General features: G+C 36.7%; 1 protein-coding gene across 6 annotated transcripts in view; it reads left to right on the top strand.

The window, feature by feature from the left end:
- Positions 1-20,429, top strand: part of CCDC91 (coiled-coil domain containing 91) — a 115,288-nt gene that overhangs the window by 46,221 nt on the left and 48,638 nt on the right. For all 6 annotated transcript variants that reach the window (XR_005956725.1, XR_005956724.1, XM_041485965.1 and 3 more), the window contains 2 exons: positions 6,776-6,853; positions 16,545-16,652. Coding sequence is in view for 4 of the 6 variants with exons in the window: in XM_041485965.1 (XP_041341899.1) it covers positions 6,776-6,853; positions 16,545-16,652 (186 nt within the window). In the remaining 2 variants the exon portion in view is untranslated. The remainder of the gene's footprint in view (positions 1-6,775; positions 6,854-16,544; positions 16,653-20,429) is intronic.

Below are 20,429 nucleotides of genomic sequence, written 5' to 3'. Positions count from 1 at the left end.
ACCAAAAATCTGATTAATGCAGTATTTGAAATGGTAAACTAGTAAAAATATCAGTTACTGTAAACTTAAATAATTGTTGTATGGAATATAACATTTTTGGTGGTTTTCAGTATATCTGCCATGTTAGAATAGGAGCTTGTACTATGAAACCTATCCATGTTCAGTGTGGGGTTTTACAGGAAGCAAAATAGAGTTGTTCAGCTGCATTACAAGTTCCCTAAGATATGCTGGAAGTGTAAAGGACTCCTTATAAAATCTGTGTATCTGTGATTTGGATACCTTTTTCTAGACTGTGGGAGATGCTCCCATCCAGCTGGAATTTTTCTGAGGTTAGGCAAAAATCCCTTCCTTGCAGAATTCATAGCAGTATCTTAAAATAAGCGAGCAGTAGTTAGTTTTTCTCTTTTCTTTATGTACTTCTTTGTTTTCTCTGGTAAAGGTGTAACTTCTATCTCTTTGTATTTTTTTTTCCTCTTTCATGCTTAGACTACTTATGACTTTTTCAGGAAGAAAAACAAATAACCAACAAGTTCATCCTGAAGTTTACAGCCTGATGTAAACTTTACAGCAGTTCTCTGATGGAGGAAAATTTTGGGAGTTCAGTTTCAGATTATGTTTGTGTTCTGGTTTGGACAATATGGTCTGACTGACAAGCATCTGAGCTAATCAAATCTGATTATTTCATATCCCTCTTTTCTCTGAAACAACACAGACAAGAGAAGCTTTTCATCCAGATCTTCAGCTAAGAAAGAATTTAAAAAGCTGTATTGTCATCTTTGGTGCCTGTATTTCTTGGAATTTACTTTATCCAAAACTCCTTGATTTGATGCTCAATTTCCCAAGCTGATGGTTATTTTATTTTTTGATCCAAATTCTTCTCAATTTTCTTATGAAAAAAATATAGCAAGTTGATGCAAATATGGATACTTGTGTCTCTGGTTGTCCAGTGAATTCTCTGAGTTTTGTTCAACTTGCACATCATCACTTCTCTTCTGGAAACCAACAAACAAAATTGTGTTTGTAGCCTGGAATGAGCATGGCAACAATTTGTGTTGAGGCTGCTTTGCTTGTACTTTGATGGGAAGATAGCTGTTGATCAGCTAGTTTACATATAGTATGTCTGCTTTGGAAATCTTTTACTGTTCTAAAATATATTTACAAATCAGAAAAGGAGTTAAGATTGAAAGAAGAGATAAGTACATCACCGTTGTTTGCTCCCAGAGTTTTAATTAAAGAGGCAGACAAAGAAAATAGTTCACATACTGAAAATGAAAAGGAGATTCAAATGTAAAGATGTAACTTACCTTTCTGTTGATTTTTGTGCTAAGTATGATTGTTTATGTTATAATGAAACTTATTTTCTATACTTCAAAAACAAGGAAGAAAACAATTAAGTTTTTTATTACCTTGGAAAAAATTTCAAAGATATGGTAATCCTACACCTCGACATAAAATTATTGGAGTATTTATGTATAGTGATGCTATGAGTTCTTATTTTGTGTCTTCTAGAAGTAAATCTTGGAAAGTTTTTATTCATGCTGAAGTGAAATTTATTCCTGCATGCTTTTGAAGCTACTTGACTGAGTGTCAAGTTTCTTTGTAGTTGTCTTGGGTTTTTAAACATCCATGAAAAGACTGAAGGTATCCTCTAGGAATGTGCTGTGAACACCATTATGTGTTACCAATAGTACAACTCTATGAAAATTCAATATACATTCTTTCAGTTAGTTATATTTCTATAGCATATGTCAGTTACTTCTCAAAGGTTAACAGAGGTGCAGATGGAAATGTTACCAATTTTTGGTGCATAAGGTGTCCCTAGTTAAAGTTTTGTTGATACAAATTGTGGGTTTGATTACTATTGGTTTTGACATTTGGCATTTCATGTGTTTGAAACTGGCAATAAAAGATTGTATCCAGAATAAATATTGGGAAACAGCATGTGTAGTGTAGTGAGCTGTATGCAGTGGGTCCTTTGGAAGGGCTCACCTGTGATAAATATGCAGCACTCCACTGTCGTTTGCTTTGTAAGATCTTTTTTAGTACTTTATGTGGAAACATTTTGAGAAAACCCAAGTAGCCTCAGAATTCATACCTAGTGTATTAGGACTTGGTGAAAACAATTACAGAGTCAGCTAAGTCAGCAAAGACCTTGGAGATTATCAAGTCCAGCCTATGACCTAACACCAGCTTATCAACGAAACTGAGTGCCACATCCAGTCTTCCTTCAAACACCTCCAGGGACAGTGATTCCACCACCTCCCTGGGCAGCCCATTCCAGAGCCTGACTCTGCTCTTTTTGTATCATCCCTTCAGGTATTTATATACATTGATAAGATCCCCCGAGCCTTCTCCAGACTTAACAGTCTTAACTTTCTCCGTCTCTCTTTATGTGTAGGATGATCCAGACCCATCATCATCTTTGTGTCCCTTTGCTTCTCTCTCTCCAGTAGCCCATGTGTTTTTTACTACTGGGGAGCCTAGAGCTGGACGCAGGAATGGCCCTAACAGTGCTGAGTGGAGTGGTGGGATCACCTCTTGTGACCTGGGGGCAATGTTTAGCGTCATGCAGTCCAGGATTGTTGTCCTCATGTTCAGCTTCTTGTCCCCTGGGACATTCTGCCACCTTTGGGGTGTGGCAGTTCAGCCAGTTTTCAGTCCACCTGTCTTTCAGCTTCTCCTGACACACTTAGGCAGCTTCTCCATGAGGATTTCAGAGAAGTGTCAAAAGCCAGCAGTAACTAAAATACCCATGAGTTACGGATACTTCTTCCAGCACAAATCCAAAACATATAAGTGAAAAACTTCTACTGTGAAAAACCCTACTGTGAAAAACTTCTACTATGAAAAACGCTACAGTGAAAAACTTCCCTCTGTCACAGGAAAAACTGGCACAATTACCTTCTCCGGTCCTGAGTTGCGACTGCCTAGCCTGTAGCTCCTTGTGGATTCTTGTCATTTCTTGAAGGCAGGGATGACATTTCCTACCTCCAGTTCTCAGACACTTCTCCAGTCATTGTGATCAGCCTTCAGGTATTGAGTGGAGCCTCACAATTACATCTGCCAGCTCCCTCAGCACTTGTGGGGTCATCCTGTCAGGCATCATGGACTTAATTATGTCCAACTTGCTTAAGTATTTCCTAACATGATCCTCTTTCACTAAGCTACCCTTTTTTCCAGACCCTTGCAATGTGCAGGTCTCCTATCTACAGAAAGAAGGAAAACTCTCCTAGTGTAGTTTTTTCATACATATCTATATGTATCATGAAGTGTATTACAGTAAATAATTACATAAATACTGATATATTTTTAAATACATTCACCATGTAAAGTTGTGTTGGGTGTTACAACTGGTTTCAGTATCAGTAGCCATTGATGGCACCCTGCAACACTTTCCAAATTAATATTTTGTTCTTTACGGACAATGGTGGAATTTAATTTGATCTGAAGACTGATGCATTTGAGATAAGAGACATACAAATATCCTATTGAAGCTCAGAATTCCTTTTATGCTTACTGTGTTGTTTAATGGAAATGCTCTCTTCTTGTCAGATTCCCTGGCATTGTTCTCCTGTTCACTCCTCCTTCCTTGCTTCCTCTTGCTATCCTGCCTCACCATTTAGATTATGTGGGGAAGTAGGAAACTATCCAGGGCATAAGTTGACCTGGCACATTTGTGGCTTCATCCCAACGAATTATCTGTGTAATATTTTAAAAACCTCAAGGCAGCCAGGGAAGGCTTCCTGAGCCAAGTGTAGGTGCTGTTTACCATATCATGCAGTTTTGGTAGTAAAATGTGCTTTCGTACTAAAAACACTTTAGCTTTAGCACTTCTTTTTATTGCTTAATATCTTCTTCAGTGGAGGGTCTCTGTATGCACATCCTCTAGGGAAGAAGAAAGAGCAGAGATAAACTATAATTGTTCTTCACAAAATATTAATGTCTTAAATGTGACAGGGTAGAGATCCTTGTTATACACCTCAAATACTCAGAGAGTGGGAACTGTAATTATATTTCAGTGTGGGGCATGTGCAGGCTCTTCCATACTATTTCCTTTGCATAGTTTTTCACATTTAATCAGTCATAGTATTCTCAGCAGGCTGCTCTGTTCACACTCACTCAACTCTGGCTCAACTCATTTCTAACTCAGCAGGAAATGTCCTCACCACCACAATGTTAGGCAGTTGTTTGTGAAAGTTCATTTGCTACCCCACTTCATTTTTCACCTCAGAGTCTTCCATTGTTATGCTTCAGGTACAAATTATGTTTACTCGTATGAATCATTGTCTCCTTGCTTCCTGTGGTGAGCTGAAGGTTGTGTATAATGTGGGGGTTTTGGTTATCCTGGGATATCTGAAATCTTTCTCTCCTCCCTGTATTTTTCCTTATCTTTAGGTTCTTAGCTGTATCTTTCACTAGGATGTTGATGATAGGACCAAAGTGAAAATACTTGCTTTGCTAGAGACCTGGAGATGCTCCCATGTCTTAGTTCTGTAGAGCTCACATTCTTATTTCACGTGGACAGAAATAGTGACCAATCTCTATTTTATACACAATAGCACACTCTAGTGTGTACATTAATTTGCCATTATGGACTGATTCTCATCATGTTTACCTCAATTTCTCCTTTGCATTCAGTATTGCTATTATTTTTTCTCTGTACTTGGGTGATTTGAAGGAAATATTTATGTCTTCAAATAAGAACTTAGCGTTTCTTAACAGAATCGTTATGATGCTAAGTGTTATTAGTAATTTTTTTTAAATGATGCTCATAAGGAAGAGTTGGTTTTATGGAGACAAAAATTTCAGCGTAGTGGACTCCATTGTGAGGACTTTTAATGATGTGATTGTGTAAAACAAAGCTGCATAAGATGGATTTAAAATTTGTCTTCTACTTCAGCTACCTGCAGGGAGCTACAGTTTGCCTTCTTGCACGAGAACTGAAATGAAGAGTGCATTACTTTCTGAGATACTGGCTCAGACTGGCAGCTACCTCTGAGGGTACCACAGCCTTACAGAACACAGGCAGTCAGCAGCAGCTCAGATACCTGCCTTGAACTTTTCCTGCAGGAATAGAAGAATATTTACAGGTGTTACAGGAATGCCTTGGTGTCGATGCTTCAAGTTGTGTTACCAGTTCACATTTAGGACATGACCTTGAACAAGTCACCTGGTTCTAAAAACTTGAGGAATTGATTATAAAGGGACAAATGGCATTTTTTGCTCTGTGTTTTGCTTTGCCTGGTACTGCGAGTGAGAGGCACTGTGCTTTCTACCAGAATGGGATGTCTTACTTCCTCAGTCAAAACAATTGGGGTTTTTTAACCTGTATAGTGTCAGAGTTTGAATGATTTGTGTTGTCAGTGATACATTACTGCATCACAGTGGGATTAAAATGATGTAGCCACATGTTGTGTGTTGTTGTCTGATGTAGTATTTAATGTGCACAGCAAAATATTTCCATCTGTAATTCTTCTACTTAGCAGTTGTTCTTGCTGGGCTTCACAAAAGCCCACAGTTTTATTAAAGAAAATGCAAATGTCTCATTAGATTTCGGCTAGAGGTGAGAGGATCGTGTAGCTGTAGTTTCCTAGTTTTTGCTAAGAATGACTCTTTCAGAAGGAAGGAATTGAGTGAGAGCAAAAATCTCTAGTTAAATACAGTTACAGTCTGATTAATTAATTTTTAATGGTCTTACATGCTTTGTTAGACAACAGGTTTTTCTTGTTCCAAACACACAGGTCTTAGGAAGCATAGAATTCTATTAATTAATTTCAACTTTATTATGACCCAAAAAGCAAAAAATTATATAGTGTAAGTTGTGTATGGTTTTGTCCTAAATTATGTTTACTTGTATGAAATGTGTCCTATGATCACTGCAAAGTAACATTTGTGATTAATGTGTTTCTGCTTTCTGCACCAAGAAAATCCAATGATTTAAACCCAAGATGATTTAAAGCAACTACATCCTGCCATATGAGCTGATGCAAGAACAGACCCTGAAGCAAAGAACAAGGAGGGAGGGAATGTTTTTCATCTTCTTACTAATTGATGATTGGAAAAAGTGGTGCTGCTCATTGATAAGGGGGAAATGCTGGTGAAAATCCAATGAGGTCTTCACATTGCAGCCTTAGCAAACTATTAGATAAAGGAAAAAAATGCTAGAATGTTTCTCTCCAGGTTCCTTTTACATAACTGTGCAGAAAATAAAAAGTGAACAATGCAGCTTTGTTTGAAAAATCTATATAGGTTTTCTTTTACAAGAAGACTTTCCTGGGAATCTTAACGAATAAAACAAATGATAAAAGAAGAGCCCCATAATAAGTAGGAGAAAATGTGCATTTCTGAGGAAAGTCAATTTGATACTATTTTATCTCAACATTTTTATTGGTAGAGGCAGTAAATAACCTTTACTAAGAAGGTCATTTGGAAGTCCTGTCATCCACAGGTATACCAAAAAACAAAGAAATTTCTGAAAAAAAAATAAATTGGAGAACCATTTAGAACCATCTGGGGTCTATAAAGTAAAGTTAAAAAGTAAAAATAAGTTTAGTACTTGGACCTACTTGAATTTAGCATATAGATATATACACACATATATATTAATATACATTATATATATATATAATATCTAAAGGATCAAGCTGTGTGCATTTCTTCATGAAAGATACTAAAACAGGAAAATAATTGACATTTATTTCTTACTTTATTTACTTATTCTCCTGAATTAAAATTGTTATGTCATGTGCCTAATGTTTTCTGTATTTTTGTACAGGAAAAGCATAAACAGGAATTAGAAGACATGAGAAAAGCTGGACATGAAGCCTTAACTATTATTGTAGAAGAATTCAAGGTAAATGAGTTGCCAAGCTAGCACAGTTTCCAAATGGTGTTGTTGTAGTTGTGAACAGGATGACTGCCTGCAGTGCGCAATTATTAGTATTGCTTGTGCTGATTGCTCGACCTCTCTCACTGTCTTTTCTGTTGCTTTCAATTTAGATTGTTTGGTCTGAAATTTTGCATGATATGTTTTCCCAGTCTGCACTTTGGAAAACTTCAGATAGAGTTGGTTAGCCATTTTCAGTAAGGAAACTTAAAACCAGAACAAACCAAACATTCTCAGTCAGTTGTGGTAAACTTTGGGTTGGATTGTTTATCACAAATCCACATTTTGGACCTCTTCTGTCTCCAGAGCTGCGCTTGCAGGAAAGCAGCATCACAGAGCAGTTCAGCAGGTTTTTATCCACACAGCACTAAGGGAAGGAGTTCTGGATAAAGTAAAGCTGAATCTGTAGTTCTTCTTTCATTCTGTTTTAGTTCCTGTCAGCTTGTAAAAGAAAAGAACTGGATGTTACCATGGAGCATAAATCTGTGTCTTTCGTTCTGTTATGGAAACTATTGGGTAGGAAACTCACAAAGGACAAAAACTGAATCGAGTTAGGAGGAGAAGGTAAAGCTAAGAATTCTAATTAGACTTAAAACTGGTAATAGGAAATGGAAATTAAGGCTGGTTTTGAAAATGAAAAGGGAAACTTAAGACCTGGTAGGCAACTGTGAGCTGAGAACACAAATCTGACAATGGAGTTAGTGAAGGGGAATTTCAGATTTTAACTGTTTGGTAGCAGTAATTTGTAACCAAAGAATGATCTGGCATGGAGGGCAGGAAGATGTAGTGGTGGGCTTGGCAGTGCTAGGTTAGGGGTTGGACTTGATGATTATATTAATATTAATGATTTTATGATAATAGGAAAGCCTTTTAATATCTTGCTAGTAACCGTTAATAGTGTTCTAACTAATATTGAAATTGGCTCTCTGTAGAAATATGTCTGTCTCCATCAATATGACTTATAGTAATTTCATTCTGAACCTATCCAGAAAAACATTTTAAAAGTTTCCATTCCTGAGAGATCTTAAACATGGCCACTGGTGGTGTCCCACTTCTCCATGCCTCCCTCATTTCACTTCTGGGGCAGAATTTTGCTCCTCTTCCCTTAATTCTTTGAGGACTCTATTGCCTTGGTAGTTCTCAAAAGGGAATTGTATTTGGAGTGTGCACCTTTGGATGGAACATCTTCAGTGGCAGCATTTTTAGTTTCTGTTTTGTTCTAGATACATGTAAAATGTCTGTCTGTTCCTGTGTGGACTTACATTTGAAAAAGCTTGTGAGCTTTTGGTAATTGCTACACTTACATTTCCTTCTTTTTAGTTCTGAAAATATAACCAAATTGTGAAATCCAACGATTTTATGGTGTTGAATGAAAGTTTTAAATGTTTTTGAGGTGTAATTTTTCACCATTTTAATTGATTTGTGTGAACTTATAAAGGAGATCTCTGCATGGGTTATATTGGCCCTTTAAAGGAATAATTTCTTCCTGTGTAGTTGGGTAAAGGGATACATTTACATACCATAATAATTTCTGAAAGCTGTTTTACCAGTCAGCAGCGGCTGGGTATGTCTGACATGCCTTCTGCAAAATAAGATTTATGTTTATCAGTTTCAGTGATTTGGCACAAAAGATTAGGGAGTTAATTGAACCCTATGTTTCTAAACAATGTTTATATTCAGTGTATTATTTCTCATAGAATGTTTATATTCAAGTTACATAAAGTCCCTCTTTAGTACCATGGAACCATGACATGAATACACCTCCTACAAGCCTTCCTGTGTCCTCATGTGGTTAGTTGAACACTCTGATGAGAAATACTATCAGATATGCCAAGCTCTGAGTAAACTGCAATCAGCCCTGTCTGCAAACATGAGGTGACTTATTCATTAGGGTTTTAAAAAAACCCAGGCACGTTTTGGTTGTTTGTTTAATACCTTTCTTGTAATCCTTTGCTATGTCCTTTAAATAAAAAAAGTAACGCTGTATCATCAGTGGAGGCAAAATCTGTTCTGTAGTTCTGTTTGAGAAAATTATCTCATAGATTCTTTTAAAATGCTAATTCATTGTTAATATTTCAATATGGAACAGGGCTAAGATTTATTTTTTCCTAAGTAAACGAGTCAAATCTGGCTTTGTAATTATAAAAGTAGTATCTTACATTCTTGAAGCTTTTTAACTGCTCAGATCCTTAGGAGTTTATTCTCTTTTTCAGATATGAAAATTAGATAACAATTTAAAATTAGATAATAATTTCAGATGGCAATTAGATAACCAGATAAGGGTTCCTAATGTAGCATTTGTTTAGGAATGTAAAGTAAATCTGATTAGTCCTTTTAGTGAAAGACAGAATCGTGAGATTCATTAACTCTTTTAAATTACTCATGATTAGCCAGACTTAATTTTGTGCTGAAATACGTCTTCTTTAGATTCAGACTGTTTCACTCTAATACATATTGTTTATATGCAGAAGTAACTTCCATTTTCAGTAGTTTTTTTGTAAGTACTATCTAATTAATCCCCAAGTTACCTCGAGTGTGGAAATTCACCTAAATAAGTCTATGGGTCATTTAAAAAGGCATGGGAAGGAAAATCTTGTTTGCGATGAAAACAGGCTTGTTTTACATTCCTGGGGATTTAACAAAGTGAACTGATGAGGGTTATTCCAATCAGGGGATTGCTCAGACCCTAATTAGGTTGTGTTGCAGTCAGGAGTGTTGGAATTCTGACTAATCCTCCCTGAAACCAATCCATTATAGTTCTGTGGTGCTGCTCCAAGCAGAGCCATAGCACAACTTATAATGCCCAAATTGGTTGTTTAAGGATAGTTTGTGAAAATATGAGCAGTTCACCCTTAGTGCCAGGAAATAATCCCCAGAATGCCTCAAACCCCAAGTCCTGTAACTTTTATTTAACTTTTATTGAAACCTTGAGTGGAAGAACAGTGGAAGAAAGTGGACTGACTTGTCTTTTCTGTATTCCTGGCATAGGTGAGTGTTATTGTTGGTGGATTTGTAAACATGCCTTCCTTTTGGTTTACTGAGGTGGAGAGAGTTGCTGTTTTGTAGCTTCTGTGTCCAGTGCTGCCAAGCTGGTAACCAGAAAAACACAGTTTTCTTTCATTCAGAACTAAGTCCATTCCTTCCAGATGTCCTGCTGCAGACCTCTGTTGTTGATGTATCTTCCTGTACTTCCAAATGGCTTACACTTCCTTCTAGTCCCTCTCCTGCATTTTGGGGACTTATTTGTTGCAAAAGGGACAGTATTTCTCCACATGGATCTTCCATTAGTGTGGTATCCCTGGGCAGACAGGTACTCAAGTTTGAGGACAAACCCCCTCAATTCCTACTCCTGACTGGTCCTTCTTAATATGGCAGCAGTGCTGAAAATGCAGCTTACACAAGAAGTCAAATATTGAACTACCTATTTTCAGGGACCTGGATATACCAAAGCCCTTAGAATTAAATTCAGTTGTCTTTGGCATGTCCACTCGTTGAATGTGTTTGGAAATCCATTAATAGAGACCATTAGATGCTTTGTAGCACAAACCCTCAAAAGCCTTGGCCATTGTTAAGCATCTCACATTCTGATCTTCCTTACAACAAATAAACCATCCACAACACAGTCACAAAATCTGTATTAAAAACCACAGGAAAGCAAATTAAAAATTAACGCAGTGTTCTGTGTAGGCCAAGTTTCCCCTTCTCATGTTTACCTAATTTTGTTTAATTTCTGTCTTTCATGTCATTGTTGTTTTAAACTTTTATCCCTTGTAATTAGCCACGGTAAAGAAAAGTAAATGTAGATCTTGGAAGTTTTGCTTGTGGGATCACATCACATCTTAAGATATTTACCACAAGCAACGTAAGAATTTCTCCTGTGCTTGTTTAGTCAAGCTTTTGTTCTGAAATTGTCACAGTTCTGTAGATAGATGAGTTAATAGTTTTAATCTGTTTTATTTCTCATCCTATGAAACATCCTCTAATGTAAGCTTTAAAGAATATGAGGTTACAGGCAGGTGTATTTATTTGATGGGTTTTATTTTCTTAGATTATTTTATGCAATTAATAGTGTTCAAAAAGACAACCTGCATGAATCAGATGTGTGTTCCCTTTATAGAAATGGATTCCAAGGTGCAAAGTTCTTCCCAGCCCTTGCTGCAGTAAGAGTTTTGTCCACCAGTTTTCAGTGTAAGGTGATGTTTTTTTTTTCAGATTTTCAGAATGCAAGAACAGACAGATTTTCAAAGCATGGAATATGTGGGGGCCATCAGATTTTCTTTCAAAAATATTTGTGCCAATAATACACCTCTGAACTGAAAGGTTACCCTCTAATAAACGAAAGAAATTTTAAAGGATTTCATTACAAAAGAAGTTAATCTAGAATCAGGATATCTTTTTTTAGACATAGTTTATCCCTAGTGAGGGAAAGCTCTGAAATGTGGCCAGTTCTCAGCTCTTTTAAACATCAGCTTAGCTTATTAAGTTTCCAAGTTGACATCCTGGCTCAGAAAGGCCTGACACATGAATAAAAGGACAAATCCAAAATTGTTGCAAGGGCTTATATTTCACTTCCAACTTCTGTGCTTGTTCATGTGCAAGTCAAACTAGAATTCAAGTGAGCCTAGAATATAAAACAACATTGTTTTTTCTCATGGAGAGCTGGTGGCTCTCCATGAAACAAGAGATTCCTTGGGATTTTACAGTATAAGAGTACTTCTGTACAACATTGATGCTACCACGGAAGTCTCTCTACAGAATTTCAATAATAACAAGGTGCAATCAAGTCTCATACTTTCAGAGATCTGGCTATCAAAAATATTTTATTATTAATTAAAAGGCCTTTACATTTTGCAAGCAATTATAAAAATTGCAATGAATCTTTCCCTCCCCTTCTAGTAAGGATCAATTTTGTATGTTCTTCTGACTATAGAATAATAAATAGAGTGTTAAATATTATAAAAACTGGAAGGTTAATAGAAGATTAAGAGGGAGTTTGCAGTTTGTTTCTGGCATGAGTCTGTGAGAACATTGTTTTGTGGAAAATAAATCTTTTGCCCTCACATACCAGTAAAACTGAGCTATCTAGATAAACCCAGCATAATATTCAAACTGTAAGCTGTTGGTCCTTACTGGTATGGATCAACACTGTTTCAACCACAAGCTGTTGAATATGTTTGTGGATATTCAACAAATATCCACAAATATTCAACACATAAAAAATTCAATTTTTTATATCACTGCAAAAAAATACATTATCCCTTTTTTTTTTTTTTTAATTTAACCTCCCGTATTCCATAGTACCTAAATTGACATGTTTCATTTTCATTAAAAAGGCAGGCTCACCTGGAAATTGCCCAGTCATGAAAATCTGCAATATTTTGGGCTGAAGTGAATAAGTTGAATTCTTTTGAAAAAGACATTTTCAGAAATCTTCTAAATAGTTTTATTTGTATAATTTCTGTCTTAGCTAATAGCTGAATTAAAACCCAGCTAGTCAAATACTGCATTTTATTTAGTTAATGCATCTTTTCCACGGGTCAGGAAAGAATTTGCATTGTGTCCTCTGCTCTGTTTTATCATTCAGCAATTGGTTAATTGCATTTCACCCTTAAACTAAATACTAGCAAGTTATTAAGTGGTGGAGACAGGATGCTGAATTAGATGAATCATTGTCTAATGCTATAAAGCATAAAAATTCCAAAGTACTATTGCTGTATTTAATGCGGTTCACATGTTTGAAGCAGTGTGGTAAGCAGTTCTCATTAGTAACTTTTATTTTTAAGAATGACTTGTTTTGGTCATCCTGACTCATCAGTTTTGAAGTAAAGAAGTGGTTTGATGTACTGGCTTCATTTAGTTACTTAAACAAGCCAACGATGTTGATCAGGATATCTTTTGGATTGACTATGGCTTTTGATACAGTGCTTTTAAGAAACATTCTGAAAAATAACCCAGCAACGTGTGTACCATGATTTGTATCTTTGTTTTTCCTGTTGCCTTTATTCTGTCTAGCTTTTCCCTATAGTAAAAAGAGGGAGTTGAAAGAAAGGGGTTTGGTAATTTGTTACTCTTGGGGAATTCAGGAAGAATTGGGATAACGGTCTTATTTTGGCTATTTCATTCAAGAGGGTTTCTCATAAATTTTAGCTTCTAGCCTTACAATAAATTCTGTCTGGGCTGTGGTTTCTATTGCCAGTAGAATGAACACATTATGCACTAGGGCTGTGCAAGTAGGTTTGTATTAAAAATAGGCTGGGGTGTCCACTTTTGGCAAAACCGTAGATACTGCACTTTTGCCTTTTTAAGTATGAGGAGAAATTTTAGAGATAATGTGGTACTCAGTACATAACACACTGTAGAAATGCAGGATGAAGTGTTGTGATCATTTGTGGTTTTAAACTTTTCATATTGGGCATAGTGCAGTATTTCAGTCCCTGGTGTGTGTGCAGGAATGCCGTTCTCCAGGATTCCCACCACACAGGTAGTGTGCTGTCAGTTCCAGAGCTAAATACTCTGACCAGTGCTAAGACATGGCATAGATGTGTCTTCCCATAAGAACCTCCCAGGGTGATCACGGATCTTATTATGATATTTGAATTTACTTTCAGCTCAAGGTCTTCTAAAATTATTTCAATGTATGAAACCTAAAGCTTAGTTCTTTATCTGAGCTCAAACAGGAGTTCAGACTAATTTACTCAATTTGCCTAATTTAATTTAAGAATGTTTTGTTCAGTCATTTAGATGTGTGAAGATTTTTTTATCATGGTTTGCGGAAATAACTTTTTTTCTGTGATTTTTATAATGCATTACATATCAAACTAAAATGACGACCCTATAGAGAACTTAAGGGGTTTCACTCTATTTGTTCTGTCAGAAGCCACCATGAAGTTTTGGTTGTTGAAGGAAAAGCAGCACCAATTCTCTGACAGTTTTTTTGGGTTAGTAGAGAGATCAGAAAGTGGGGAAGAAGCCAAGGTTGGATGGGGCTCTGGACCACTGACTGGTGAAAGGTGTCCCTGCCTACAGCAGGGAATTGGGGCTACATGATCTTTAAAGTCCCTTCCAACCCTTAAAATCCTATGATCCTGTGATTCTATGATGATCCTTCTCAACCAGTGTCAAGGAAGTTCATTGCAAAATATATAGAAGGAAAAATTAATTAACAAGAGCACTTCTATTGAAATCCTACCCTGGACTTGATGCAACAGGTGCCATAGGCTAGATTCTGCTGTAACCTTACTTGAAATTATTCCATTAAAAGGTGTCTGTTTCAAGAATGCCAGCTTGGTATTTGGTCATTGGCTGTAGGTTTATGGAATGTCAGCCAGTAGCACAATTAAAAACTCCCCCTTAAGTAATTAAGGAAGAAAGTCGTGTTTCAGCAGTGATAAGAGTATTTGCCCAGGATAGCAATTAATCAAAAGACTTTTAGTGTCATTGTCATTGTAACTATCTAATATATATCTAATCTATAATATATATATAATCTGTAGATTAGAGATACTAATCATCAAGTAGCCAAATGTGTGTTTCAGTTTAGCAAATGAGCTAATTGGTAAATGATGGAGTTTTTTTTTTTTAAAACTATTAAATTTGAGTAGTTGATTATCTTGAAATTTGCCAGAGATTTGGATGGGTGTCACATATCTGTGCTGTATTTCCCACTGAGAAACCTGCAGTTCTGTGCTACAGAAGGAGATTTTTCTCTCTTTCTCCTCACTTGGCCAACTAGTGGAACAGTCAAATACAGCATCAACCCTGTGGTTCTATTTAAACTGCATTAAGAGTGAGTATGACAGAAAAGGAAGGCTTTTGTTTCTGCATGTGGAATTTTATGTATTTTCCAAAGAAAAATAGTAATAGTAAGTTAATTTAAAAAATTTATCAGCCTCTACATGCAATCCAATGAATAATGTTTATTTCATTGAAAACTGAAAGTTCTTTATACCATTTAATAGGATTTTTGCAGTTGCCAGTGAAGTCTGCACAGCAAAGTGCATAAAGTGACTCAACCCTTGGCATGAGCAATAAACTGTCTGAGAAGTGCCATGGCAGCCTAATAACCATTCTGTTACTGTGCTCCCTAAGAACAGAATTATTTTCTTTTCTTTTGTACTGGTTACATGAAACATTCCTTGCTACAATAATTTAGGCCAAAGAAAGAACCCAAACCCCAAGGTCCCGGCTGAATTTTTGCCAGTGATATGTTCTATGTTCTAATTTAGGCAGAGTATAAAGATTTATGTACAGAAGTTGCACTTCTTTGAGAGTTCAGTTTTTTTGAGTGCTCAAATTTCTATGAATGAAAGAATTTAATTTAGTTAGCGATAAATTGGCTTTTTTGAAAGTAAACTTACAGTTTGCTATATACCTTGCACCTACCAGTAAATGTATTCTTACACTTTGATTAAGCACAAATTTTAACCTTTTTAATCACTGAGCTTGTGCCAAGAACTGCTACCATAGTACAACATTACTGAAGAGCAGTGATTTTGGCATAGGAGGATAGTTAGTGGAAAATTTAGAAAGGTAATTGAAAAATTGTCAGAAGATTTTATCTTTTTTATACATTCTTGTGTTTTTTTAAAAGTATTCAAAATTTTATTTGATGTGTGTGTTATGTTCCATGAAGTAAATGTATCTCTAAAATAAAGACTGTTTGAACGATGGGGATTTTTTTCTTTGTCTGCATTTGGGCCAAAGGTCTGTTTTCTGTAAAAGTCATGTCTGTTTTAACTTACCCAGTCATTTTGACTACTTCAGTATATTGATTACTAGTTTACAATACTTTGGTACACTGTGTATAAATAGCCCAATGGATATTTGGAAAAATGACTTTATACTATCAGGGAAAAAGGCTTAAGTCACATGAGCCAGATAAATGTTTAGCTACCATCATTGTTTAGGGAAGTCTGAGTGTTATTCTCCAAATGATAATTTGGTTTCTTCATGTATCTTCAAGTTTTTTATTTCTATTTCTGCATTGAGATGCTGGAGGTTTTGCAGGGCTCAGCCAGGCGGGTGTGAGTTCAGGCGTGTGCACAAACACGTGCTCACACACTCAGCTCCTGCTCCCATCAGCTGTTTGTTACTGCCTTGGTGCTTTGACTTTCCACACTTCGACTTCCACTGCTTCACATTCAAGTGTGAACATCCTGGGGGGGCATTCTTTTATGTTTTATGTTACTCAGAATTTCCATCTGCTTTTACTTGACTTGTGGTTGTGAAGATCATGCTTGGCCCATGGGATCTTACACAGTGCCGAGAGGATGTGGAGTTTTGTCAGCCAGGGAAATATGTCTGGCTTTTTCTTCTTTTTTTTTTTTTTTTTTTCTTCTCTTCAGCAGCTTTCATATGCTCCTCTTCTTGTGTGGTCCCACTAAACTGAGTGTATTTAACAGAAATACTCTCCCTCTCTATCTTCTGTGTGCTGCTGTCTTTTAGGCAGACTGTATGAGAAATCTGAGATACAAAAAATGTTAGTCATGACTGAAAACAAGGTAGTGTTACATAGAAAGGTACTTTAATCATTGTACATTTCAAATTTATAACAGCATTCCACCTTCTGGTTGTAGATGAGTCTTATTGGATCTGCAGTTACCAATAAACATCCCAGTTATATCTTTGTTGAGTATTTTGTGCCTTTTTTTTTTTGCAGGCACTGCTACAATCTACAGTTCAGCAGCAAGAAGCAGCTATTGAAAAGCAGTATATATTAACCATTGAAAAGCATTCTCACAAATGTCAGGAGCTCCTTGATGCTCAGGTATGGATGTGCACATGCAAGAATTTCCATGATTTTCTCTTAGTATCAACTCTTTCCTGTTTGAAAAAAATATTAACACGTATGATCCCCAAAGAAAATGATCCATCTCTCACCTTGTTTCCTCAGCATGCCACTAAACACAAGTATTTAAAAATGCTAAATAAATAAGGACTCTTCATCTGTTGGGATCAAAAACGTTCTATGACACTGGAGCCTGCTTGGAAGAGATTCAAGGAGAGTGTAGCACTGAGAAAATGTCTCAGAGCAACTTAATACTTACTTCTTAACAGCTGCCATTTTCTGTGGTCTTGGAGAAACCATTCAATTGTTTTTCTTTTATGTAGTTAACTGCAGGATTTAATTGTGTGGGATTTGCATGAATTTTTGGTCCAAATTTTGAGATTGTTCTTAGATAATAGACGAAAACATGTGTTGTCCACACCTATTTTTATTTCATACAAGTCTTACCTAAAAATAAAAAGCTATGAGGAGTTATATCCAGGAATATATATGTGCATTAATGGCCTAAATTGGCTCATTTAGCATGCCTTGAGTAAAAGCACACTGCACAGCAAGTATTTGAGATCAGAGCAGTTAGAGATGAGTCTCTGAACAGTGTCAGCCTGGTTTTTTATCAGTAAGATCTTGGTTTGACTGAAGTGCAGCTCTTGAATCTAATAATAATGACCATGAGCATGGAAATTTAAAACCATTAAAAAGAAGTTAATTTGTTAAGAGCCCCCTTTTGTCACTTATATTGCAACTAAGTTACCTTTTAAGTACTGTTAGCAAGGATTCTGCAAAAAATACAGAGAATAATTTTTTAAAATTTTCTTGGAGTATCTTAGTTCTAAATACATCAAAAGTCCCCTTGAAGGACTCCACTATTTCCAGAAGTGTTTTATGACCATTTGACTGTTCTAACCATATCAATGAACACCTAGTGCAAATGTGTATTAAATACATAAGCATCTGTGTAAACAGTATGAAGGAAAGATGTCATAATGTGGAGAAACTGATTGTTTCATGAGTGAGATTATTGCACAGAATTGCAGTTATTTAATGTTTGCTATAAAGTTCTGTCAAAGAGCAAGTAAAAATGAATTTTTAAAAAAATGTTTTGTGTTTTTGAAATGAACACATTGTTTGCTAACTTCATATCACTTTCTGAATGTTAAAAAGAAATGAACCTCATGAAATACAGAAATTTCACAGGAAGATTTTTTGGGATAGTTCTTACAGACTGAGCAATAACTTGTGCCTGTGATCAGTCAGATTTGCATCAAAACCCCAAAAATGGGACAGAAGTGTGGAAACATGTTGAAGAGGTTCAGTTTTACCTGGGGAGAACCCAACAATGTAAAAAAATGTTCTTGGTCACAGGACAGGGAGTGGTTACGACAAAACACAGTGCCCAGTTCACATCATGTCTGCATTTAATACCCCTTTGGATCCCAGAAAAAGTGTAAATTTTGTTCACTAACTTCCAAGTCATTTCTCATTCAATACAATTGAAGTTTTTCACCTCTGATTGTAATGTAACACTGGGATTTTGAAGCCTAATCTAATAGACAAGTGTGGGTGCTTGTGGTTGAGCTATCAGGTTTAATTATATACTATTTATATTGGAAGATTTTATTCACTCATAAAACTTTATTGAAAGATCTGAGAAATGGGTGGTATGTTTTTTATTCTTTTTTGAACACACCTATTTTTAAATGTATTTTTGTGTGTTTATTTTCACACTTCTTTTTCTTCAAATGATTTTGTTATATGCTAACAGTTGTGTTTGATGAAATTACTGCTGATATTTATACACAGATTTCATTGCTGTTTTATGTTATGGGCTGTACATGCATAGCCACCTTTACATGGAGATCTGTGAGTGTTTGTATCACTGTAAAGAATTTTTTTGGTGCAGCAGTAATCTCAAAGTGCAAGTATACACTCAACACAAAAATCGCTTCCTTTTTTGTTCCCTTCAAATATTTGTGCCTTACAAGCAGTATTTTGGCTTCAAACTTTTAAACCTGTGTAAAACTGTCAAACCACATAGTTTTTTGGTGCTCATTTGCCATTCCTTTTAAATGTTCTGCTGTTTTATTTCTAGTTCCACACCAACAAGATTATCTCATGATAACTCCTTTGTCAGGCCTTCTGTTTACTCTCGTTTTCCCCCTAAATTCCCATGTCCCTCCATCACAAAAATGTCTTTGAGATAGAGGAAAAGCTGTTTTTTTCTGTTTGTCTTTAACCTTTTGTTAGAGTTTATTGAAGTTTGTGATTTTGAAGCTTAATTATATCAGGTGGAGGTGCAAGTTAAGATCCTGTCCTGAGAGGTGCTATCCTGCTGACAATGTTCAATGTGCAAGGTTGTGTTTTCCAGGATGGGGAAAGAAGTGAAAGACCTCATTGCATGGTCTTATCCCAGTTTCCAGCTGGAAAAATACCTGCAGTTGCTATTTGATCATTGTGTGTCAGGCTTGTCAGCAAACCAGCTCTCTGTAGGCAGCATCCTGGATGATGATCACTGGAATGGTTCCGGCCCAGGTGACGGCCTCTAGGACTGCTGGTTTTCCCAAGGAGATACACTCCCATATCCAAAGTGGTGTAGGGATCAGGGGAAGAAAATGCTGTTAAATGTAGACAGTCTTGTTTAAAGGAGCAGAAAAATGTTACTAGTATTTTAATAAGGTTGCCTTTTTCCTCAGGAGCAGGGGAAGGGGGATTCTGCTCCTTTGCCTCTCTGCTCTCCTGAGCCCAACCTTCAGGGCTACCTCCAGCTCTGGGATCCCAGCACAGGAAGGACAGGGAGCTGCTGGAGCCAGGACAGAGCAGGGACATCAAGGGGATCAGAGGGATGGAGCAGCTCTGCTGGCAGGAAAGGCTGAGGGAATTGGGATTGTTCAGCCTGGAGAAGAGAAGGCTTTGGGGTGACCTCATTGGTGCCTTCCAACACCTGAAGGGAGCCCACAGGAAAGATGGAGAGAGACTCTTGACAAGGCCCTGGAGTGACAGAAATAGCTTCACACTAACAGAGAGCAGGTTTAGATTGGATATCAGGAAGAAATTCTTCCCTGTGAGGGTGCTGCGTCCCTGGCACAGGGTGCCCAGAGAAGCTGTGGCTGCCCCATCCCTGGCAGTGTCCAAGGCCAGGCTGGATGGGGATCTGAGCAGCCTGGGATAGTAGAAGGTGTCCCTGACCATGGCATGGAACCTGATGACCTCCGAGGTCACTTCCAACCCAGGCCATTCTGTGATTCCATTATGTCAACATTTCACAAAGCAAAAAGGCACATTCTTGTGGCACATTTAGGGACACCAGTGTCGTGGTGTCCTCCATCAATGAACAGGACAAAGAGTGCTCTTTTTCTCTGTGCCAGAAATCAGTCATGTCATATACTGAATATTTAGGAAAGCTGTGCTTGTCAGTTTTACTTTTCCAGAGTTTTAACAATATCAGAAAATGCCAGTAGAAAACATCAGTTCTTTACAAGTTGGAAAATCACAAATTTCATCCTCATCTTTTTCTGAGACACAAACCTTTGATGCCTTCTGAAAATGAACATCAGCTGTGATCTTGTGGTTTTACTCATGTGCTTTGTGAAAATACATGGTGAAAAACATAATCAAAAAATTTTTGAATAGATTTTTTTTAATACTCAGAAATTTGTGATACAATTAAATCAAAGCAGTTGGTGTCAAAATGTGTCTATAGCAAAGTACTTTTTTTTTATTCTTCTTAAAACAGTCAATGATCTGTGTATCAGAATAAAA

Source organism: Pyrgilauda ruficollis, unplaced genomic scaffold, assembly GCF_017590135.1.
Source record: "Pyrgilauda ruficollis isolate IOZ18807 unplaced genomic scaffold, ASM1759013v1 scaffold73, whole genome shotgun sequence".
Lineage (NCBI taxonomy): Eukaryota > Metazoa > Chordata > Aves > Passeriformes > Passeridae > Pyrgilauda > Pyrgilauda ruficollis.
Note: the sequence above shows the minus strand (reverse complement) of the source record. Positions and strands in the feature narration are given on the sequence as shown.